The sequence below is a fragment of the Mirounga leonina genome, unplaced genomic scaffold (genome assembly GCF_011800145.1).
Source record: "Mirounga leonina isolate KUSES-001 unplaced genomic scaffold, KU_Mleo_1.0 Mir_168, whole genome shotgun sequence".
Taxonomy (NCBI): domain Eukaryota; kingdom Metazoa; phylum Chordata; class Mammalia; order Carnivora; family Phocidae; genus Mirounga; species Mirounga leonina.
Window position 1 is genome coordinate 49,497,433 of NW_023270426.1, and position 23,401 is coordinate 49,520,833.

Below are 23,401 nucleotides of genomic sequence, written 5' to 3' on the forward strand. Positions count from 1 at the left end.
ATTGTCTTGGAACATAGTAGATGCATAATAAATAGCTTCTGATTATTTGGGTCATTTGGAGGACAGGTGGAGGGAGTGAGGGCCAAAGTGGTGAGACAAGCAGATCAGGTGGGCAAGGTCAAGCTCAGGAGAGTGGAGGAAAAAAGCATATAACAACAATGGACTGGGCCCCCTTGCCATTTTCAGACATTCAATCAATATTTGTTAGGCACTAAATACATGCAGGACACTTTTTCTAGCTCTTACATAATTCCCAAATAACTCTTTACAGATTCAAAGTTATTAAGTGATAGCACTGTCTCATCAGAACTGGGATTTGAACCCGACACATGTTTTGAGCACTAAGCTAATGAACCAGACACCAGGCAGCTGCTGAGGATAGGGTGGTGAATACAATAGTTAGCTCTTTTTCAAATCTAGAATCTTGAAGCTCTGCCATAATTATCTCTGTCGTCACTTATTAGTTGACCGTCCTAGTCAGGTGCCTAGAAGCAGCTTCTTTGTCCTATATTTTAACTTGGATGCTGCCAAAGAGAGATTATAGTAAATGTGTTTTTTGTCATCATCCCTAGAGCTAGTGTTTTCACAGTGGGGAAGAAGTATCATTTCCCAGGTGACTTTGCATAGTGCAAGGTGTTCCGCGCCCCCCCCCCCCGCCCCGCCGACCCCCCCAAGCTAAGAAGACTAATTCTATTTTTTTTCCAAATCTTAGGCACCGACCAACTGAGAATTCTGGCTCTTCATTGCTTCATCTGTTAAGTGCTTTTCTGTTAGAGCAGAAAGATGAAAGTGGGGAAGGGGATGCCCTCTCATTAACTTCAGGGGTAGGGCAACAAATGGTACAAAAATCTTTACACGTACCCATTTTTCTGTGATCTCATCCCTGGTGTTGGGGGTTGTTTAGGAAAAAAAAATCAGAGGTGTATATTTTGTGCCCAAATGCCTTAAAGTAACAACAACAACAACAACATCATCCTTTTATCACCCACTAACCACTAACATTAACTTGAGGACCTTGATTTCTGAATTCGTGGCACCCCTCACCCCAGCCCCATTCATTTCCGGAGAAGTAGCCATTTTGCAGATTCCGGAGAATGGGAGCAGGGGCTGGACCCTAATACTGGATCTTCCCTCTTTCCCAAACCTCTGTGGAGCCGTTCCGGCTCGGTAACACGAGCCTGGTCTCCGTGATTTGTCGGTAACCTGGAGTCCGGGGACAGGAAGACCGGAGGCTGCGATTCCCAGGTGGGGTTGAGTGGGGTCGAGTGGGGTGTGTGTGCAGAACTCAATAGCGAGGTCAGGCCCCCTGGGGCGTTATCTTTGGAACCAGGTGCGGAGCCTCTCCAGCCCTGGGCTGGAAGCGTGGTTGAATAGCTGCTCCCTCCTCAGGTGTGCAGCCTATGTCTCAGGCTGCCTTCCCAACCTGGGGAAATGGGGTCAGTGTGTGTCTTTCGTGCTCACAAAGTACCACCTCTTCCCCAAGTCACGTTCGATCACAGGGAGCCGATCTTAAATAGATAGTAATGTAATTAAGTCCAGCCAAACGCATTCCTCATCAAGACGCGGAATCTCAAGCCCACGGAACGTAGGACGGGTCACCCCCGCTCTCCGCTCCCGGCTCCCTCCGCCTCTCGTCCCCACTCGGTCGTAGCCAAAGCCCGGAACGCTGGATCCAGGCCCGGAAGGACGGGACGGCGAACGGGAGCGGCGCCGCCGGCCGGGAGCCCGTGGCACCGGGCATGCTCAGTGGCGCGGCCGGCTAGGTGGCCCCGAGAGCTGCACCCGGATCTGCTCGGCGGCGGCGGCGGCGGCGGCGACGTGAGCGCGCAGGGGGGCGGCGGCCTCGCCTCGTCTCCCTCTCTGCGCCTGGGTCCGGTGGGTGACGCCAAGCGCCGGAGAGATGTCGGATTTCGACAGTAACCCCTTTGCGGACCCGGATCTCAACAACCCTTTCAAGGTGAGCGTGTGGTCCCCAGCAGTCTCCCGCCGCCGCGACGCGTCGTTGTTTGTGAAAACGACAAGTTCCTTCGCGCCACTGAGCCCGCCCCTCGGCTCCCCTCAGCCGCCTAGACTGGGGCTCGGGGCCGCCGCACCCCATTTGGGGGTCGCGCCGCGGCCCTCGCACCGCTCGTTTGGGGGTTGGAGTGGAACGTCTTCAGCTGCCTCTCCCGCCGCCCCCCCCGCACACTCCCGGCCCGGGAGGGTCGTGCCCTCGCCCGGGAGTGGGCCCGCGCGTCGGGAGGGTTCCCGGCCCGTCTCTCGGGAGCGAGGAGGGTAGAGCGCAGGGCAGGGCAGGTGAAGTTGTCACTTGACGGGCGAGTGTGGCCGGCCGGGGCCGGGCGGGGGCCGGGAGGCGGCGGAGGGGCTCGCCTTCGGGTGGGGTTGTCATGGGGACCCGCGGCGGCGGCGGAGAGCTGCGTGGGGTGATGGCAGAGGTGTAGAAGAGAGGTGAGGGCGCCGAATACGCTGCAGTTAAAAAAAAAAAAGGTTGTGTTTTTATTTTTTAAACTTGTGCTGCTCCCACATACCACCAGCGGCGCTGCTATCCCCCCTCCCCCCATTTGATTCAGGTTGAGAGTACTGCTATCAAAGCAGAAGTGAAAAATAAACAAACACACCTGGAAAACAATAGTGCACGTGGACGACCATCTTCTTACCGAACTGCTCTTAGTAAGGTGAACGACGGGATGTTTTCCAAGCTCCTAGTGCGTCACCAGTTCTCTGGGCTGTGTGAGGATAGCATTTCCTATACGAGCTTTCCTTCTTGGAGTCAACCTTATCAACCCCAGCTTTGGAAGGGCTTGGCACAGAAACGGGCAAATGAGGAAGGAGGCTAAGATGTTTATGATCTGTGCTTAAACTAATGCAACATCTGAGTAAATACCTATTTAAAGAATAATAGTCTGTTTCCTAATGAGCTCAGCTGCTTACGCGTGTAATTTGTTTCCAGCTGTTGGTCGAAGTTTATTAATTTTTTCTGGATATGTGCAATAGTAACTTTAATTTGTAGTCACACAAAATGAAAGAGTAACTTTATTTTGTAGTCACACAAGTGTCACTTCTGCCTTGAGTTTACATCTCATTACTCCTGGTTTTGTCTCTTACGAATCCTGGAAGGGGGTGGCACCTGACTGGCTCAGTCCGTGGAGCATGCTACTCTTGATCTTGGGGTTGTGAGTTCAAGCCCCACGTTGGGTGTAGAAATTACTTAAAAATAAAATCTTAAAAAAAGAATCCTGGAAGGGAAAAATATCCCTTTTTTTGATTATTGGCCTTTTCATTTAATGGAGGATTATTATACTTAAATGATCCTGATTATTGACAACTTGACTCACTGTGTAGGAATGTAGAATAGACTCAGTCTACTGTTCCTTTGCTCCTAGTGTCCTTTAAGAAAATTCTGTGCAATCCGCCTGGAACTTTCAGGCTTTTCTTGCTGATATGGTTGCACTTTAAGGAGAGTACTTTCCTCCCCTCCTCACCCCCTCCACCCATTTAGTATTTGGTATTCCATCATTCCGTGTTGTGGAAAATCAGATTATTCTTTAATCGTAGACATTCTGAACCCATGTTTCATAACTTGCAGAATAGGTGTTATTTTTAAATATTTTGAAGGTATAATATTAAGAATCTGTTAGCTATTCCTAATTCAGATAATTTATTGATGTTATTTATTCAGCATCTAACAGTTTGGCTCTTTTCTATTTGGCCATTCCATTTAATGGCTCATTTTGTATAGCTGATTCCTTTGTTAGGGCAAGACATTGTTTTCTTCTTAACCTGGACTGTTCTTTTGTGACATCTGATGTTGCCATGACACTTTGCTTTTCTGCCATACGTATGGTCATTGTAGTAATTCTAAACCCAAAAGTGGTTTTATTTTTATTTTTAAAATTTTTTCCCCGAAGTAGTTTTAAAGATTTATTTATTTTTATTTTGGGGGGGGGGAAGCATGAGGGGGGGAGGGAGAGGGAGAATCCTAAGCAGGTTCCACACTCAGTGGAGCCTGATGTGAGGCTCAGTCCCATGACCCTGACATCATGACCTGAGCCGGCTCAAGAGTCAGCCACCTAACTATGTGAGCCACCCAGGCTCTCCTCCAAAAGTAGTTTTAAATACTCATTTATGGTGACATAAAATTATAAAACTTTTTTGTTGCTTATAAGGTGGATGCACTCAGAGGACAATGACTATTCAAGTCCAGAAATGTTTCAAGGGATGGATAATCTAGGCCTAAAGATTTGGCTGTACACATGTTCCTGTTTATGGCCTTACCCTGTTTTGGTGACTGTCACAGTACTGCATATCTGACCCTTTATCTTTCCATTTGTGTCCACCCGCCCTGCTTCTTATTTATTTATTTTTTTAAATTTATTTATTTGACAGAGAGAGAGAGACAGTGAGAGAGGGAACACAAGCAGGGGGAGTGGGAGAGGGAGAAGCAGGCTTCCCGCCGAGCAGGGAGCCTGATGCTGGGCTCAATCCCAGGACCCTGGGATCATGACCTGAACCGAAGGCAGATGCCCAACGACTGAGCCACCCAGGCACCCACCTGCCCTGCTTCTTAAAGTGAAGCTTTACATCTACTGCATATTTTTTCTTCTTATGTATGATTTTTGAAGTAGCATTTCTGATCCTCTCTACTTAAATACAGAAGTTCCTGGTTTTATCTTTTTTTTTTTTTAAAGATTTTATTTATTTGGGAGAGAGAGAGTGAGCAAGCAGAGCAGGGGGAGGGAGGGGCAAGGGAGAAGCAGACTCCCCACTGAGCAGGGAGCACCATGTGGGGCTTGATCCCAGGACCCTGAGATCATGACCCGAGCCAAAGGCAGACGCTTAACTGACTGAGCCACCCAGGCGCCCCTGGCTTTATCTTTTTGTTAACTTAGGATCATCTTTCTTTTCAGATCTGTTCTAATTTTCAGTATTGCAATTATTGAAAAATTTCTTATTTTCAAAATAATGATATTTCACTTTGGCAACCATCCTAATTTTTTCTTGGTTAAAAGCTATTTGATTTGGGGGGCACCTGGGTGACTCAGTCACTTAAGCGTCTGACTCTTGATTTAGGCTCGGGTCATGATCTCAGAGTTGGGAGATTGAGCCTGGCATCGGGCTCCGCACCAAGTGTGGAGCCTGCTTAGAATTCTTTCTTCCCCTCTTCCTCTGTCCCTCCCCCACGCCCCTCTCTCCCTCTCTGAAAAAAACAAAACCCAAAACCATAAAAAAAAACCTGTTAGATTTTTTGTTTTTTATTTAAATTCTATTTAGCATACAGTGTCATATTAGTTTCATTAGTAGAATTTCGTGATTCATCACTTAAATACAACACCACAACAAGTGCCCTCCTTAATACCCATCCCCCTGCCCACCTCCCCTCCAGCAGCCCTCAGTTTGTTTTCTATCGTTCAGACTCTATTTTGTGATTTGTCTGTCTCCTTTCCCCCCATGTCAATCTGTTTATTTCTTAAATTCCACATGAGTGAAATCACATGGAATTTGTCTTTCTCTAACTTGTTTCACTTAGCATAATACACTGTAGCTCCATCCACATTGTTGCAAATGGCAAGATTTCATTTTTTGATGTCTGAGTGATATTCCATTGTATATATGCACCACAGCTTCTTTATCCATTATTCATTGAACATTTGGGCACTTTCCATAATTTGGCTATTGTTGATAATGCTGATATAAACATCAGGGTGCATATGCCCATTCGAATCAGTATTTTTGGATCCTTTGGGTAAATACCTAGTAGTGCAAATGCTGGGTCTTAGGGTAGTTCTATTTTTAACTTTCTGAGGAACCTCCATACTGTTTTCCAGAGTGGCTGCACCAGTTTGCATTCCCACCAACAGTGCTAGAGGGCTCCCCTTTCTCCATATCCTTTGCCAACACTTGTTGTTTCCTGTGAATTTTGCTAATTTTAGCCATTCTGCCTGGTGTGAGATGATACCTCATAGTAGTTTTGATTTGTATTTCCCTGATGGTTGAGTGACGGTGAGCATCTTTTCACATATGTTAGTCATCTGGATGTGTTCTTTGGAAAAATGTCTAATCGTGACTTCTGCCAATTTCTTGACTGAATTTGTTTTTTTGGGTATTGGGTTTGATGAGTTCTTTATAGATTTTGGACACTAACCCTTTATCAGATATGTTATTTGTAAATATCTTCTCCCATTCTGAAGGTTACCTTTTAGTTTTGTTGATTGTTTCTTTTGCTGTGCAGAAGCTTTTTATCTTGATGAAGTCCCAATAGTTCATTTTTGCTTTTGTTTCCCTTGCCTTTGGAGACATGTCTAGCAAGAAGTTGCTGCAGCAGAGGTCAAAGAGGTTGCTGCCTGTGTTCTCCTCTAGGATTTTGATGATTCCTGTCTCACATTGAGGTCTTTCATCCATTGGTGTAAGAAAGTGGTCCAGTTTCATTCTTTTGCATGTAACTGTCTGATTTTCCCAACACTATTTGTTGAAGAGACTGTCTTTTTTCCATTGGACATTCTTTCCTGCTTTGTCGAAGGTTAGTTGACCATAGAGTGGAGGGTCCATTTCTGGGCTCTCTATTCTGTTCCATGGATCTATGTGTGTTTTTGTGCCAGTACCACACTGTCTTGATCACTACAGCTTTTTCATGTAACTTGAAGTCCAGAATTGTGATGCTTTCAGCTTTGCCTTTCTTTTTCAAGACTGCTTTGGCTATTTGGGGTCTTTTGTGGTTCCATTCAAATTTTAGGATTGTTAATTCTAGCTCTGTGGAAAATGCTGTGGGATTTTGATAGGGATTGCTTTGAATGTGTAGATTGCTTTGGGTATCCTAGGCATTCTAACAATAACTGTTCTTCCAGTCCATAAGCATGGGATGTTTTTCCATTTCTTTTTGTCCTCTTCAATTTCCTTCAGAAGTATTCCATAGTTTTCAGAGTACAGATCTTTTACCTCTTTGGTTAGGTTTATTCCTAGGTATCTTAGGGTTTTTTGTGCAGTTGTAAATGGATTGATTCCTTGATTTCTTTTTTTGCTGCTTCATTATTGGTATATAGAAATGCCACAGATTTCTGTAAATTGATTTTATATCCTGAAACTTTAATGAATTTGTGTATCAGTTATAGCAATTTTTTTGGTAGGGTCTTTTGGGTTTCCTACATAGAGAATCATGTCTTCTGTTAATGGTGAAAATTTGACTTCTTCCTTGCTGATTTGGTTGCCTTTTATTGCTTTTTGTTGTTTGATTGCTGAGGCTAGGACTTCCAGTACTATGTTAAATAACAATTGTAAGAGTGGACATCCTTGTCTTGTTCCTGACCATAGAGGAAAAGCTGCCAGTCTTTCCCCATTGAGGATGATATTTGCTGTGAGCCTTTTGTATATGCCCTTTATGATGTTGAGGTATGTTCCATCTATCCGTACTTTGTTGAGAGTTTTTATCAGGAAAGGATGCTGTATTTTGTCAAATGCTTTTTCTGCGCCTCTTGACAGGATCATATATGGTTGTTACTTTATTACTGCAGTGTTTCACGTTGATTTGTGAATATCAAGCACCCTTGCAGCCCAGGAATAAATCCCATTTGATTGTGATAGATGATTCTTTTAATGTACTGTTGGATTCAATTTGCTAGTATTTTGTTGAGAATTTTTGCATTCATGTTCATCAGTGATACTGGCCTATAATTCTCCTTTTTAGTTGTCTGGTTTTGGATTCAAGGTAATGCTGGCCTTGTAGAATGAGTTTGGAAGTTTTCCTTCCATTTCTATTACTGGGAGCAGTTTGAGAAGAATAGGTATTAACTCTTCCTTAAATGTTCGGTAGAATTCCCTAGGAAGCTGTCTGGTCCTGGACTTTTGTTTGTTGGAGACACTGATTACTGATTCAATTTCTTTGCTGGTTATTGGTCTCTTAATTTTTCTGTTTCTTCCTGGCTCAGTTTATATATTTCTAAGAATTTATCCATTTCTTCCAGATAGCCCAGTTTATTGGCATATAATTTTTCATAATATTCTCTTATAATTTTTTTATTTCTGTGGTGTTGGTTGTGATCTCTATCATTTGTGGTTTTATTTTTTTTTTTAAGATTTTATTTATAGATGAACCATGAGAGACTATGGACTCTGAGAAACAAACTGAGGGTTCTAGAGGGGAGGGGGGTGAGGGGATGGGTTAGCCTGGTGATGGGTATTAAAGAGGGCACGTACTGCATGGAACACTGGGTGTTATACGCAAACGATGAATCATGGAACACTACATAAAAAACTAATGATGTAATGTATGGTGATTAACATAACATAATAAAAAATTTATTTTAGAGAGGGAGCATGAGCAGGGGGAGGGACAGAGGGAGAGGGAGAGAGAGAGAGAATCTCAAGCCGACTTCAGGCTGAGTGCTGAGCCTGACATGGGGCTCAGTCCCATGACCCTGAGATCATGACCTGAGCTGAAATTAGGAGTCGGATGCTTAACCTACTGAGCCACCCAGGTGCCCCATCGTGATTTTATTTATTTGGGTCCTTTCTCTTTTCTTTTTGATAAGTCTGGCTAGGGGTTTATCAATTTTATTCTTTTCTAAGAACCAGCTCCTGGTTTCATTGATCTGTTTTTTTGTTCTTTTATTTCTATATCATTTATTTCTGCTCTAATCTTTATTCCCCTGTTTTTTTGCTGGCTTTAGGCTTCATTTCTTTTTGTAGTTCCTGTAGGTGTAAGGTTAGGTTGTATATTTGAGATTTTTCTTGCTTCTTGAGGTAGGCCTGTATTGCTACATAATTCTCTCTTATGACTGCTTTTGCTGCATCCCAAAGGTTTTGGACTGTCATGTTTTCATGTTCATTTGTTTCCATGTATTTTTTTTTTTTTATTCTTTAATTTCCTGGTTAACCTCATTCTTTAGTAGGATGTTCTTTAACCTCCATATATTGGTGGTCTTGCCAAATTTTTCTTGTCGTTGACTTCAAATTTCATAGCATTGTGGTTGGAAAATATGCATGGTATGATCTCAGTCTTTCTGTACTTGTTAAGGCCTGATTTGTGACCCGGTATGTGATCTATTCTGGAGAATGTCCCATGTGCACTTAGAATGTGTATTCTGCTTTAGGATGAAATGTTCTTAATATATCTGTTAAGTCCATCTGTTCCAGTGTGTCATTCAAAGCCATTGTTTCCTTGTTGATTTTCTGTTTAGATGATTTGTTCATTGCTGTAAGTGGGGTGTTAAAATCCCCCACTATTATTATTATCAGTGAGTTCCTTTATGTTATTGTTTTATATATTTGGGTGTTCCCAAGTTGGGGGCATAAATATTCATAATTGTTAGATCTTATTGTTGGTTAGACCCCTTTGTTATGATATAGTGCCCTTCTTCATCTCTTGTTACAGTCTTTGATTTAAAATCTAATTTGTCTGATACAAGGATGGCTACTCCAGCTTTCTTTGACATCCATTAGCTTGATAAATGTTTCTCCATCAACTCACTTTCAATCTGCAGGTGTCTTTAGGTCTAAAATGAGTCTCTTGTAGGCAACATATAGTTGGGTCTTGTTTTTTATCCATTCTGATATCCTATGTCTTTTGATTGGAGCATTTAGTCCATTTACATTCAGAGTGATTACTGATAAGAATTTAGTGCCATTGTATTACCTGTTAAGTTGTTGTTTCTGGAGATTTTCTCTGTACCTTTCTAGTCTTTGTCGTTTTTGGTCTTTATCTTCCATTCATAGAGTCCCCTTTAATATTTCTTGCAGGACTGGTTTAGTGGTCACAAACTCCTTTAGTTTTTGTTTGTCTGGGAAACACTTTTATCTCTCCTATTCTGAATGACAACCTTGCTAGATAAAATATTTTGACTGCATATTTTTCCCATTCAGCACGTTGAATATATCCTGCCACTTTCTTCTGGCCTGCCGAGTTTCTGTGGAGAGATCTGCTAACCTTATCTGTCTTCCCTTGTAAGTTAGGGATTTCTTTTCTCTTACTGCTTTTAGGATTTTTTTTCTTTATTTCTATATTTTGCAAATTTAACTGATTTGTCTTGGTGTTGGCCTGCTTTTGTTAATTTTGATGGGAGTTCTCTCTGCCTCCTGGATTTGAATGTGTGTTTCCTTCCCCAGATTAGAGAAGTTTTCAGCTATAATTTCCTCAGTTAAACCTTCTGCCCCATTTTCCCTCTCTTCTTCTGGGACTCCTATGATATGAATATTACTATGCTTTATGGAGTCTCTAAGTTCCTTAAGTCTGCATTCATGATCTAATACTTTTCTTTCCTCTTCTTTTTCGCTTCATTATTTTCCATAATTTTATGTTCTGTATCACTTATTCATTCTTCTGCTTCTTCCATCCTCTGCATCCTTCCATCCATTACATCCAATTGGTTTCATATTTCAGTTTATAGCGTTTTTTAGTTCAGCCTGACTAGTTTTTAGGTCTTCGGTTTCTGCAGTAAGGGACTCTCTGGTGTCTTCTATGCTTTTCTCAAGCCCACCTAGTATCCTTATGATTGTTGCTTTAAATTCTGGATCAAGGGGTGGCTCAGTTGGTTAGGCATTTGACTTCAGCTCAGGTCATGATCTCGGAGTCCTGGGATTGAGCCCTGCACTGGGCTCTGCGCTCAGTGGGTGGTGGGGGGTCTGCTTCTCCCTCTGCCCCTTCCCCCCACTTGTGCTTACACACTTTCTTTTTCTCTCAAATAAACAAAATCTTAAAAAAAAAATTCTGGATCAGGCATGTTACTTATGTCTGTTTCAAGTAGATCCCTGGCTGTGACTTTTCTTGTTCTATGGGATTAATTCCTCTGTCTTGGCATTTTCTTCTCCACCTTCTTCTGTGTGTTAGGAAAGCCTATTATGTTTCCTGTTCCTGAGAGTATTGACTTTGTAAAGAATAGGTCATGTACTGTTGAGGGCCTGGTGCTTCAGGAAGTGTCTTTGGTGTATGCTGTGTGCATTGTGCTGCTCTGTTTTGCTTGCTCTTTCCCTGAGGTCAGTCCTCTGCAGAGTTTCTCCTTGCCTGCAGTGGGGAGTATTTGGACGTTGGCCAGAGTGTGGCGAATTTTAACCAGGTATACTCTGGTCTGCTTGTTAAAAGAGACCTGATGCTATTTCCACTCGAGCTGAAGGTTTGCAGGACTCTATGGTCAGTAGATGTGTGTGTGTGTGTGTGTGTAGGGGGTGTTGTGCTGGTCTTTTGGGGGGGCTGTGTTGGTTCTCAGACATACTTGCCCGAGGAAAGCAGCACCTGCCAAGTGCACAGGGGCAGGGCTTGGTGTAAGTGGTTTATGCTACTCTTGGCACTGTGCTGCTCATTGAAGTCAGTTTATGCTGGGGGGCGGGGGAGAGTAATGGCGCCTGCCAACTTGTTTGTCTTCAGAGAGGCAAGCCACCTCTTTTAGATGTGCTCCAAGAAGGGGGAATCATCTCTCCCAGTGTGTCCTAGGGGATCCTCAGATCATTCTGTCTGCCCTGGGCTGTCTGCACTCCTTCTCCACGGGAACACTGCATCACTTGCTGGGCTCCACACCCGCCATGCCATGGACCTCTAAAATTCTAGTGGTTGAGCCCTGTGGTTGTAAAAACTCAAAAAAATCAGTCCCTCTCGTTTTCCCAGTCACTGGCTTTGGGGAAAAGTCATCTTTGGGTTATCCCCTGTGCACTCTTTCTATTTTTCTCTCTCACCTCTCTCCATGACCAGGGTTCCCTCCCCTCCAAGGCACTCGTGATCCTCTTCTCCCCCAAATCATGTCTCCACATCTCCTACCTTCCATGATGTGGCCTTTTATCTCCGTCTTTTTGTGCAGTTTGTTTTGTTCTTAGAACAATTTCTTGGGTGTTCAGAATGATTTGATATTTATCTTGCTGAGTTCCAAGGACCAGGCAAGCCTGGGGTCCTCCTCCTACTCTGCCATCTTAGCTCCTCTGGGCTTTAGCATTTTTTTTTTTTTTTAAGATTTTATTTATTTATTTGACAGAGACACAGTGAGAGAGGGAACACAAGCAGGGGGAGTGGGAGAGGGAGAAGCAGGCATCTCGTGGAGCAGGGAGCCGAGTGTGGGGCTTGATCCCAGGATCATGACCTGGGCCAAAGGCAGATGCCTAATGACTGAGCCACCCAGGTGCCCCTGGGCTTTAGCATTTTTAATGAATGATCAGATTACCAGTTTATTATGAAGGCTACAATTCAGGAATGGCCCAACAGAGGAGATTCCTAGGGCAAGGCCTGAGTGGTGAACACCTGGCCTCCTGGCATGGCTGTCTCCCAATACCTCCACAGGTTCAACCCGGAAGCTCTCCAGACCCCATCTCCTAGGGTAGGCAGAGTGAACTAAATGATCAAAAACTAGTTGATTTCTATTGCTTTTTCAGTTCTTCAAGGTTTCTTTTCCTTCACTTTCCTTCCTTCACTGCTAGGAGCACTTTTGCCAGCATCTTCATTTGAGCTGTCATGAAAATAATTTCTGAGGATAATCTCCTTAGATAATATAACTGTAATGGCTTACTTAATAATTTGCTGGATTGTTTGTTTTTTTTTTGAGCTCCTGCTTGATTCTAGTGGTTGTGATAGGCTAAGTGAAAGAGTTTTTGGAATTTGAATAGTTTTTATTGTGCATCAAGAAACTTGGAGTAACTGGAAATATGTAATAATCTGAAAAATAGATTATTATGTGGATGTTTCTGAGAATCCACTCTTGAGTTGTTATCATGTGGCTTTAAAGTTAGGAAAAAATAGTTTCCACATAGTCAACATTTATTATTTTATGTTGCTTGTTCTGTTCACTTATTTTTTCAGTAGATATTGAAGAAATATATACCCTTAAGGTTATTAATCTAACATGTAGTTAAAAATGCTTAGAAAGTAAAATAAAAATAAAGTAAAATAACCATCAGACATTAGTAATATAATATGGCTCTTATAAGTCAGTGTAAATGTATGAGTAAGTGCCAGAATGAGTGTAGTTTATTCAAAGGAGAGAAAAATTACTGAGTGGTAAGAAAACCTTCATACCTTTTAATATGTTTTAGCATATTAATATGCTTATTGATTGGATTGGAAAATTCATTTTGGAAATAACATTTTATGTAGTTTTTAAAAATGGAATCAAATTTTCATAGCTGGGAAAGGAAAATCTTACAATGGATTTATTCAGATCTCATTCTGTGGATGAAAAAAAGCCCAGAGATAGGATGATTGCCAAATGTGAAATATCTTAATTTCTTCTTGATTAAAAACTATTTGATTTTGATTGCTAACCTGTTCATTATCTTATACCCAGGTGTAGGTGGTACAGAATTGGCACTAGAATTTAAATCTTATTCCTAGTCTGTTACTGATGGCACTCTATTTGCTTGTTGTTTGCATTTCTGACACCAAATTCTTGTTTTGGGACTTTGTACTTTAGACTCTCATACAGACATAGCAGAGGGTAGCAATTAAAGGTTCTGCTCAAGAGTTTGAAAAAAACCCTGCATTTGATCCTGGCTTTGTCACTAACTAGTTGTAAGACCTTGGAATGTTAACTTAGCCTCTCCATACATCTGTTTGCTCTTCTGTAAAATAGGATAATAGGACCTTCCCCATAGGGTTGTTAATTGGATTAGATGAACATATATTTAGGTTGTAATAAGTGCTCAATGCATGGTGGCTTTAATTAGATCATAATAAGTATTAATAGTAATTCAAGAAATTGTATTTAATTACAGTTAACCATATTCTTAGCTTATTAATTTAGTGAAGTTCATGTTTTTTTTTAATTGATGTATAGTTGACACACAATGTTACATTAGTTTCAGGTGTACAACATAGTGATTCCACAAGTCTATGTTATACTATGCTCACCACAGGTGTAAGCTACCATCTTTCACCTTACACTATTATAATATGATTGATTACATTCCCTATATTGTACTTCCCTAAGACTTACTCATTTCATAGAAGTTCATGTTCCTTTAGACTTTTCAAGAGTGCTAGTATTTGTTGGGCAGGTTATAGTTGAGGAATCAAGGCCAAACGTAAGTGGTTTGCCCTAGGTCACCCTGCTAGACCTGACCCAGGTTGTCTGAATTTTAGTGCTTTGTCACTACAAAGGCTTCCTCCCTAATAACTCTGTTCTTTTATTTTGGGCCTCAAAAATTCTACTCTTTTAAAAATAATCTCTTAAAAATGAGCTACAATTCAACATTCTTTTTTATGATATTTAAGTTACAATAATACCAGTGGTATCCTAAGAGTTTAGTTGGAGTTGAAAATTGAAAACCTCGGGGCACCTGGGTGGCTCAATCGTTAAGCATCTGCCTTCAGCTTGGGTCATGATCCCAGGGTCCTGGGATTGAGCCCCACATCGGGCTCCTTGCTCAGTGGGAGGCCTGCTTCTCACTCTCCCACTCCCCCTGCTCTTGTGTTCCCTCTCTCGCTGTTTCTCTGTCGAAAAAGAAATAAAATCTTAAAAAAAAAAATTGAAAACCTCATCATTAAAAATGACCCATAATTCAAGAATGTTATCTATTTTGTTTTCATTTACGGTTAGTTGATGTCACTCTTGTCTTACCCATTTTTTTTAAAAGATTTTATTTATTTATTTGAGAGAGAGAATGAGAGACAGAGAGCACGAGAGGGAAGAGGGCAGAGGGAGAAGGAGACCCCCCCCGCTGAGCAGGGAGCCCGATGCGGGACTCGATCCCGGGACTCCAGGATCATGACCTGAGCCGAAGGCAGTCGCTTAACCAACTGAGCCACCCAGGTGCCCCTTGTCTTACCCATTTAAAATTGGTGACTGGAGATTGGACAGCACTAGGAAAGAATTTTGAGGATTTCTTCTGTGATAGTCTAACATTGCAAACTTGAGTCATTTCTTTTCGGCTACATTCTGTTAGTCAAACAAGACACAAAGCCGGACCATATTCAAAAAGGAGTGGGAAGGATTAGATTGTACTCCTTGATGGGAGGAGCTATGTTCCTCCTGATACAGACCTAGGAACTGAAGAGCTATACCCAGCATAAAATGGTGAGGTAAGTACAGGATAACCCCAGTAGACATTCCCATTCAAGTAGGGGAGGAATGGGAGACAGGTAGCAGTTGCTGGTCTGTGGCAAGTCTGAAATCCAGCCAGGCCCATTTGTCAGGGTCTCCTAACTGGGGCAGTGAGTGTCCCTTGAATAGGGCCAAGTTCTACCTGAAGTCTTCCTCTAATCTATTATTTTCTTCTGGTTTTGGTTCCACCCTCTGATAAGTCCTTTTTTACTGTAAGAAATGTTTGCAGCTGAGTAGCACTTTTCAGTGTGTTTCTTACCCACTGGAAGTTGGGAGTCCAGAAGCTTCTTTTCATTTTGAAATCTCTGTTCCTTTTAGTCTAGTCTGGCCCATTTCTCTTAACAGTTTTTTTTTTTTTTTTTTTTTTGTTAATTTTACCAGGGTTCAAACTATCTGTTAAAACACATCTGTAATTCATTTTGAGACCATCTTTTTTACTTAAGGTAGAGCGTCAGGGTGCTCTGCATCAGTACTAATAAGATATGTAGGGGGCACCTGGGTGGCTCAGTCGTTGGGCATCTGCCTTCGGCTTGGGTCATGATCTCGGGGTCCTGGGATCGAGCCCCACATCGGGCTCCCTGCTCAGTGGGAGCCTGCTTCTCCCTCTCCCACTCCCCCTGCTTGTGTTCCCTCTCTCGCTGTGTGTCTCTCTGTCAAAAAAAAAAAAAAAATTGTAGAAAACTTCTTGTCTAGCTTGAGCATCTCCTATGGCTCCTGAAAGCTCTCAGGCAGGTACAGTGGGAGGCTGTTAGTGTAGTGGAGTACCTCTTAGAGATGCTCCATGACATAACTAGTATTTGAACATGATTTTATTTTGGTATCATGACTTTAACAATAATCATAATTGAGATGGTAATGCTAAAAATTTTGAAAGTAAATTTCTTTTGTTGATGCTAAAAAAAGATTTTTTTGGCATACAATTAATATTTAGTAGTGCTGAAATGCAGATACAGGAAATTTATAGGGTGTTTTCTTAATATGAATCACCGGAGAGATATAGTTCCTGAAAAATATATATTGGATTAATGAAACTAGTGATGAGTTCCTAAAGATGAATCTACAGTATTCTGTTCTTGTCCAACCCTCAGGTATTGTCTTCAATTCCAGGTGTGTATTTAAAGAGTGGTTGGAACAAAATAGGATGTGCCCAAAGAAGTGAGAATGGCCATGGGTCTGGAATCAGGTCCTAGGAAGAATATGCTTAAATTACTCAATGGATTTAGTCTACAGGAGGCTAAAGGGAAGTATGAGATATTCAGATACTTGAAGGATCCTTGCTGGGCTGAATAAACCTGTTTTTGCTTCAGAAAAAAAAAATTAAGGCTAATTGGCAGAATTTACATGAAGGTAGATTTTGTTCTAAAGTAAAGATTTTTTTAAAAAAAGATTTTTTGAGAGAGAGTGAGAGAGAGAGAGAGAGAGAGAGAGGAGCAGGGGGAGGGGCAGAAGAGAGAAGCAGACTCCCGCTGAGCAGGGAGCTGGAAGGGGGGGGCTCTGTCCTGAGACTCCTGGATCATGACCTGAGCAGAAGGCAGATGTTTAACCGACTGAGCCACCCAGGTGCCCCTAACATAAAGATTTTTAAAGATGTATTAGAATAGCCTGATGACGCTTTCTTTGGTTTGGAGTTCCCCAGCAGTTGAAGGAATTCAAGCAGAATTTGGATGATGTACCAGAGATGCTAAAGTAGAGATTTTTGTGTCTCAAGTTTTTTTTTTTTTTTTTTTTACTTTGAAACCATATAATTGTTGCATTTTTGTACCTGTATGGACCATTTTGTGAATGCATAAATTCTCTCCTGTTGTAATCTATTAGATATTGGGATTGCATCTGATCATATAAGCTAGAGAGGAGGCTTTATATTTTAGGAGCCTGCTATGCTCTGAGCCTCAGAGTCAGCTGAGGAAGCAGCCCTGAGTGGTTGCTTACATGATAGATGATTGTTTCCTTTGTTGTGTGACTCTTACCATGCTGTCCTCACTTGACTAATCTTAGCAAAGTTACTTGGCCCAAGGAAAGTCCTTCTCTGAGATGATCAGGAGCAGTTAGGATTGCTTGGTGCAAAATTTTGCTCCAGCAGTAACAGTGATAGTTAAGTGAGCTATCTTTCTCAGGAACTTGAACTGAAAGCACAGAGAAAAAGTCCTGTAGTTACAGTGGAAATAACCATGGAAAGATAAGGGGAAAGAGCCAAATTATCTAATCACAAAATACTGGAGTAGTAATTGACCAGGGCATTTGAGGGTCATTTTCTGTAATTCTTGTTTCTTATTAGAGCTGCTCTTGAACTACATGTTGAGGAATTCTAGTCTTTGAAACCTGGCACCCTTTTATCTGTACGTATCTTTAAAATATCCTCCCTTCCCTCAGCATTTGAGGTGACTTGAGTCTGTTTCTTTCAACCAGAATTGCCAAAAGGTAGTTGCGAAGTAACATTTTCTTGACAAAACCATGATAGAATTAAACCTGTATTTAGATCAAATATAGATCTAAATGAAAGAATACAGGTCTACATAATATAATTAAACCTGTGCTTATTTTTGGTGATAAGGTAATGAAAATCCAAACACAAGGAGATGTTTTTAAATCACAAGAGGGAAATTTCCCAACTTTCAATAGGTGAAGAAACTAAAAGATGATGTGTAGGGGGGCCTGGGTGCTCAGTCGGTTAAGCGTCTGCCTTCGGCTCAGGTCATAATCCCAGGGTCTTGGGATCAAGCCCTGCATCGGGCTCCCTGCTTAGCGGGGAGTCTGCTTCTTTCTCCCTCTCCCTCTCCCTCTCCCCCGGCTTGTGCTCTTTCTCTCTCACTTGCACTCTCTCTCAAATAAACAAACCAAAAAAAGATGATGTGTAGAGGTTGGTTGGATTTGACATTGTACGGAGTCCCCTCACCACTTTTATTCCATTTCATTTGTTTCTACTGAGACAGCCTGTACTGCCCTATAGCTTTTTCGTTCACATTGTAGAAAGTGTTGGAGGCCTGTGTTCCCCTTCCTTGTGCAAGAACTGCCGCAAGAACTCTTTGTAAACCTGTACAAAGAGAGCAATCCAGTAATCTCTCTGGCATTTGGTTTTGAGTGCTTTTAAGAATTAGTAATGCCAGTTCATTATTTGATGGGCTTTTGGGTAGTTGCCACCCTTCAACTATGATGAATAATGCTGCTGTAAACATTTGTGTACAACTTTTTGTTTGACACTTGTTTTAAATTGAGTATGTACCTAGGAGTGGAATTGCTGGGTCATATGGTAACTATGTTGAATCATTTGAAGAACTGCCAGACTGTTTTCCACAACGGGTGCACCATTGTATATTGGAACCAGCAGCATATGAGGATTCTGCTTTATCTACATTCTTGTCAACACTTACTATCTGTTTATGATTCTAGCCATCCTAATGGACTTGGAATATCTTATTGTGGTTTTGATTTGCATTCCTCTGATGGCTGTATCGTGTTAGCTTATTTTTATGTGCTTACTGGTCATTTGTATATCTTCTTTGGAGAAATATCTATTCAGATCCTTTGCCTATTTTTAAATTGGGTTTTTTATCTTTTTTATTACTGAATTGTAAGAGATTTTTATACATTCTCGATACAAGTCTTTTACCCAAGTACAGTTGAACCTTGAAGAACAATGTTTGAACTACATGGGTTCACTTATTTTCAGTAAATACAGTATATTATTGTAAGTGTGTTTACTCGTCCATATGATTTTCCTAATGTTTTCTTTTCTCTAACTTTATTGTAAGACTATAGTATATAACATACACAATATGTATTAGTTTTGGGGGTGTCAAAAGTTATACTGACTTTCTGTTGCCCCTGGGGGGGTCAGCCCCCCTAAGCTCCTGCATTGTTCAGGTGTCAACTATATATGATTTGTAGATACTTTCTCCTATTTTGTCAATTATCTTTTTACTTTCTTGTTAATGTCCTTTGAAGCACAAAAGTTACAAATTTTGATTCAGTCTGAATTATATTTATTGTGTGGTTTGTGTTTTGATGTTGTGTCTAAGAATCCTTTGCCAAATCTGAGGTAATGAAGATTTACCCTTATGTTTTTTTCCTAAAGTTTTATAGTTTTAGCTCTTAAATTTATGTTTGTGATTCTTTTTGAGTTAATTTTTGTATATGGTGTGAAGTAAGGTTGAACTTCATTCTTTTGAAAATGTGGGTATCCAGTTGTTCTAATACCATTTGTTGAACAGATGATTCTTTTCCCATGGAATGATCTTGGCACCCTCTTCAAAATTTTCTGTATTCTTTCTTAATCTTTCTTCTTGCAGAAGAAATACTTTTATTTAAAAAAGCCCTATACTTCATGCAAAATGGCTCCTAAGTACCTGAGTGTCCCTAGAGTATATATATTAGCTTGCCTACCTTCCAAAGTTGCCAGAGCTAGTGTTGCAATTGCTTGTAAATCTGTGCTTGCATCAGTACTTTTCGAATGCAGTTATGAGGGGCGCCTGGGTGGCTCAGATGGTTGAGCGTCTGCCTTCGGCTCAGGTCATGATCTCAGGGTCCTGGGATCGAGTCCCGCATCGGGCTTCCTGCTCCTTGGGAGCCTGCTTCTCCCTCTGCCCCTCTCTCTCTCTCTGTCTCTCATGAATAAATGAATAAAATCTTTAAAAAAAAAATGCAGTTATGAACACATTATCAGTATTACCAACTTGATACTTTTCCTTTTTTTACATATATTTTACAGAATATAGATGAATTACTGAATTTATTTTTGCAGATAAGCAGAAATATTAGAGCCTCTTTACTAAAGCAAGGAATGTATATGGTAAAATGAATTTTGAGTATTGGTGAGATTAAACTAGGAAGAAAGTATTTGTGATAGTTATACACTGATAGTTTTAACTTGATAATAGAAGAAAAAATCAGACGTTTGAATACAAGTGATTTAGTTTATGTAGCTGTTAAAAGTTTTTGCTTCACAAACAGTCAAAACAATGCATAGTGTAGAAACAATATATATAGAACAAATACTGGAAGTTTTTGCTTTCTCAAAGAGATACAAGCAGTGTCGGAGTCATATATGTGCTATTGGTAGCCATTTTAACTATGGCTATCTTTTTTTTAAGATTTATATATTTTAGAGCAAGAGCAAGCATGAGTTGGGGGAGGGGCAGAGGGAGAGAATCTTCAAGTAGACTTCACACTGAGTGTAGGGCTGGATCCCATGACCTATGACATCATGACCTGAGCTGCAACCAGGAGTCAGACCCTCAACCACCTGAGCCACCCAGGTGCCCCTTCCTATGGCTATCTTCTAATGGTGGTTAGAATCCTCATGTGGTGATTTGAAATACATATGGAAAGTGGTGAGAAATGGAAGTAGGAGGTGATAGGAAAAGAGCATCAGGAATAATGTTAGAGATGGCCAAGGGCTGGTATAGTAGTATAATTTTACCACCATTTAGCAATTTTACTAAAGCTTTTGAGGCTTGTCTTAGGTGGATTTCGTCAGTCTTGTGGTTTTATTTATGGTGTAGCATGCTTAATTTTTGGCATCTCAAATAATCATAAATTTTAGTGAATTGCTTACAAGTCAGTGGTGTATTGTAAAAATGCAAATTAATGTATTTCCCAAGGTTAAAAGAAGTGTATTGCATCCTTCTATTTGATTAAAAAAATTTCTTATAGAAATGTTTGTATTTGTGTCTCAGGGCAACTGAATCACCATTTAGCATTGAGTTCATAAGAAAATGTTCTGTGAAGTACATATATTACAGAGAGGCATTTCTTTGTTCTTAACCTGGTATTAGGGGCATTAGAGGAAGGAGTAAATGAAATTTGTGGAGGTTTGTCCTCACTTGTTGAGGGGAGGAGGTAAAAGGGTGGCTCTGGAACCAGGCTGTCTAGATTTGCTTCTCTACATCTTTCTTGAGTGACCTTAGGCAAATTACTGAATTTTTCTGCCTTTGGTATTGGTTGTTTTTTTATATTTCTTATAGGAATATTTCTTTTGAATCAAGGCAAAGATGGGAGGCTCTTAAAATAACAGAGGAAATAATGGTGCAAGATTATCTTTGGTTACAGAATGTGATTATTCTTCTTTTATTTTATCCCTAAATTGCTTATGTTTTCTCATGAATTTTTATTAACTTTTAAACTTTTTGGTTTTAACAGAAATAGTAACAAAAACAAAACATACAAATTACTGGTTGTATTACAAAGCTTAGGCATTTTAGAGGCTGTTCAGATCAGAATGTGAACTGAGGGTAATAAGGAAAGGTCATTGTACTTTTATGACTTAAAGTTTGTTTAAATGTTGGAAAGTTGTGCACTTGGTTGCTTAATGTTGATGATTTTTGGAAAGGACATCTGTTTTTTTGTTTTTTATTACATTAGGGACTAATAGTTTTTAAAGTTTATGATTCCTTTTTGAAGTCATGGGAAGCTAGCAGGAGATGAATCCCTGGTGTCACAGTTCGAACTCCGAACATTTTCCTGCCTTGGCTATATTGTTGTACAGAATGCCTGGCTTTGGTGGTGCTTTGATTTTAAGTACTGGCCTGGGTACTTGTACTTGATTTTAAGTACTCTTGTTAACCACGAAGTTAACGAGTAATTTATTTAGCCAGGTTTTGTTTCATAAGATAGTGTTCTATGAAGTATACACTTATTCTCAGGTGGAAAAATTATGTTTAAAAGTTCACTGCCCATAATATGACCAAAAAAAGCCCAAAACCCTAAGACCTTTTAAAATTTGTTCATAGGTTTTTGGTTGTCACGTTTAGTGGTAAATCGTTCTGGTAATTTCAGTATTTAGTATGTTAAAGTATAATGATAAAAAACTCATTAATCTTGAAGAACTGAGTGTGATAAAACAGGCTTTTCTGTACAAAAATCTAACAGTTCACTGAAAATGAGGGATTATTTATGTGGGAAGACTGCTGTTCTCTGATCTCTAGGGTTTCATTTCAGTGATTTATTCATTAGTGGTCAAAGGTGATTGAACTTGCAGGTCATTGACAGACATATGACCAATTATTTTCCTGTTCTTCATGATTATCTTTTTTCTTCTTATGTCTCTAGATTTCAGTGCATTAATACTAGGGCACATAGCTGTATTAGCTACCCAGTTTCTCAAATATCAGAAGAAATTTTGGTGATTTAGTATAATAGGAAATTCTGGTGTCATTTTGGTCCCTGATAGCTAATACCCCCGCCCTCTCCATTCTGACTTCATACCTAATGAGTATTTCTCTTTAATGAGTGATGTGGTATTTAGATTTTGAAGACTTAGAAATTTATAGCTGGCTGGCAACATTTATTCTAAGAAATACTACATCTGATTATCTTTTTAAAAAACAGCTTTGAGATATGCATATATTGCACAGTTCACCCAATTAAAGTATACAGTTTAGGGGTGTTTAGTGTATTTGCAGTTGTGCAGTCATCACCATCAACTTTAGAAACTTTTCATCACCACAAAAAGAAACCCCATTAGCAGCAGTCATTCCCCAATTTCCCCCAATTCCTCTAGCCCTAGGCAGCCACTAATATGCTTTCTGGGGATTTCTTATAAATGGTCTGGTGGTGCCTGGGTGGCTCAGTCGTTAAGCGTCTGCCTTCAGCTCAGGGCATGATCCCAGGGTCCTGGGATCGAGCCCCGCATCGGGCTCCCTGCTCCTCGGGAGGCCTGCTTCTCCCTCTGCCTGCTGCTCCCCCTGCTTGTGCGCTCTCTCTCTGTGTCAAATAAATAAATAAAATCTTCAAAAAATAAAAAAATAAATGGAATCATGTGCTGTGTAGTCTTTGATTGGCAGCTTTTACAGAGCATAATGTAAGGTTCATGCATATTGTAGCATGTATCAGGACTTCATTTCTTTTTATTGCCAAATAACACTTTTATTGCATGGATATACATTTTTTTTCGTCAGTTGATATAAATTGGGGTTATTTTCACTTTTTGGCTGTTAGGAATAGTGCTGCTATGAATATTTGTGTACAAATTTTTGTGTGGGCCCATGTCTTCATTCCCTTGGATATATACCTGGGAGTGGAACTGCTAGGTACTTTGGTAACTTCCAAAATGACTGTACCATTTTACATTCCCACCAGCAGATTAGTTTTTTCATACCCTTGCCAACACTTGTCTCTGTCTTCTTGTTTGTAGCCAGTAGTAGGTGTGAAGTGGTATCTCATTAAATCTGCTTGGTGTGATGGCTTCGGTTATTTTAATTTACTAAGTACTGATTTGGGTTCACAAAATTTAGTATGTGAGTTGCTTTTAGGTTTGAGTAAGACAGTCAGGACTTGTAATGAAAATGGAAACCAGGTTTTAAAAGTCATGATTTACTGAATAGTTTCTAGTGATTATTAAGGTTTGTTATAAAAGGTTTCTTAAATACATGTTGTTTTAGTGTCTTGCTGAGATTTTTAAT

At 40.5% G+C, this 23,401-nt stretch overlaps 1 protein-coding gene across 1 annotated transcript in view; it reads left to right on the forward strand.

Moving 5' to 3' along the window:
* The first annotated feature begins 1,794 nt into the window (after nucleotides 1-1,794).
* The window catches only part of SCAMP1 (secretory carrier membrane protein 1), a 123,678-nt gene continuing 102,071 nt past the window's right edge, over nucleotides 1,795-23,401 (forward strand). Inside the window, exon 1 of the mRNA XM_035014708.1 lies at nucleotides 1,795-1,957. Within this exon, the coding sequence (XP_034870599.1) occupies nucleotides 1,901-1,957 (57 nt within the window). The 5' untranslated portion in view covers nucleotides 1,795-1,900. The remainder of the gene's footprint in view (nucleotides 1,958-23,401) is intronic.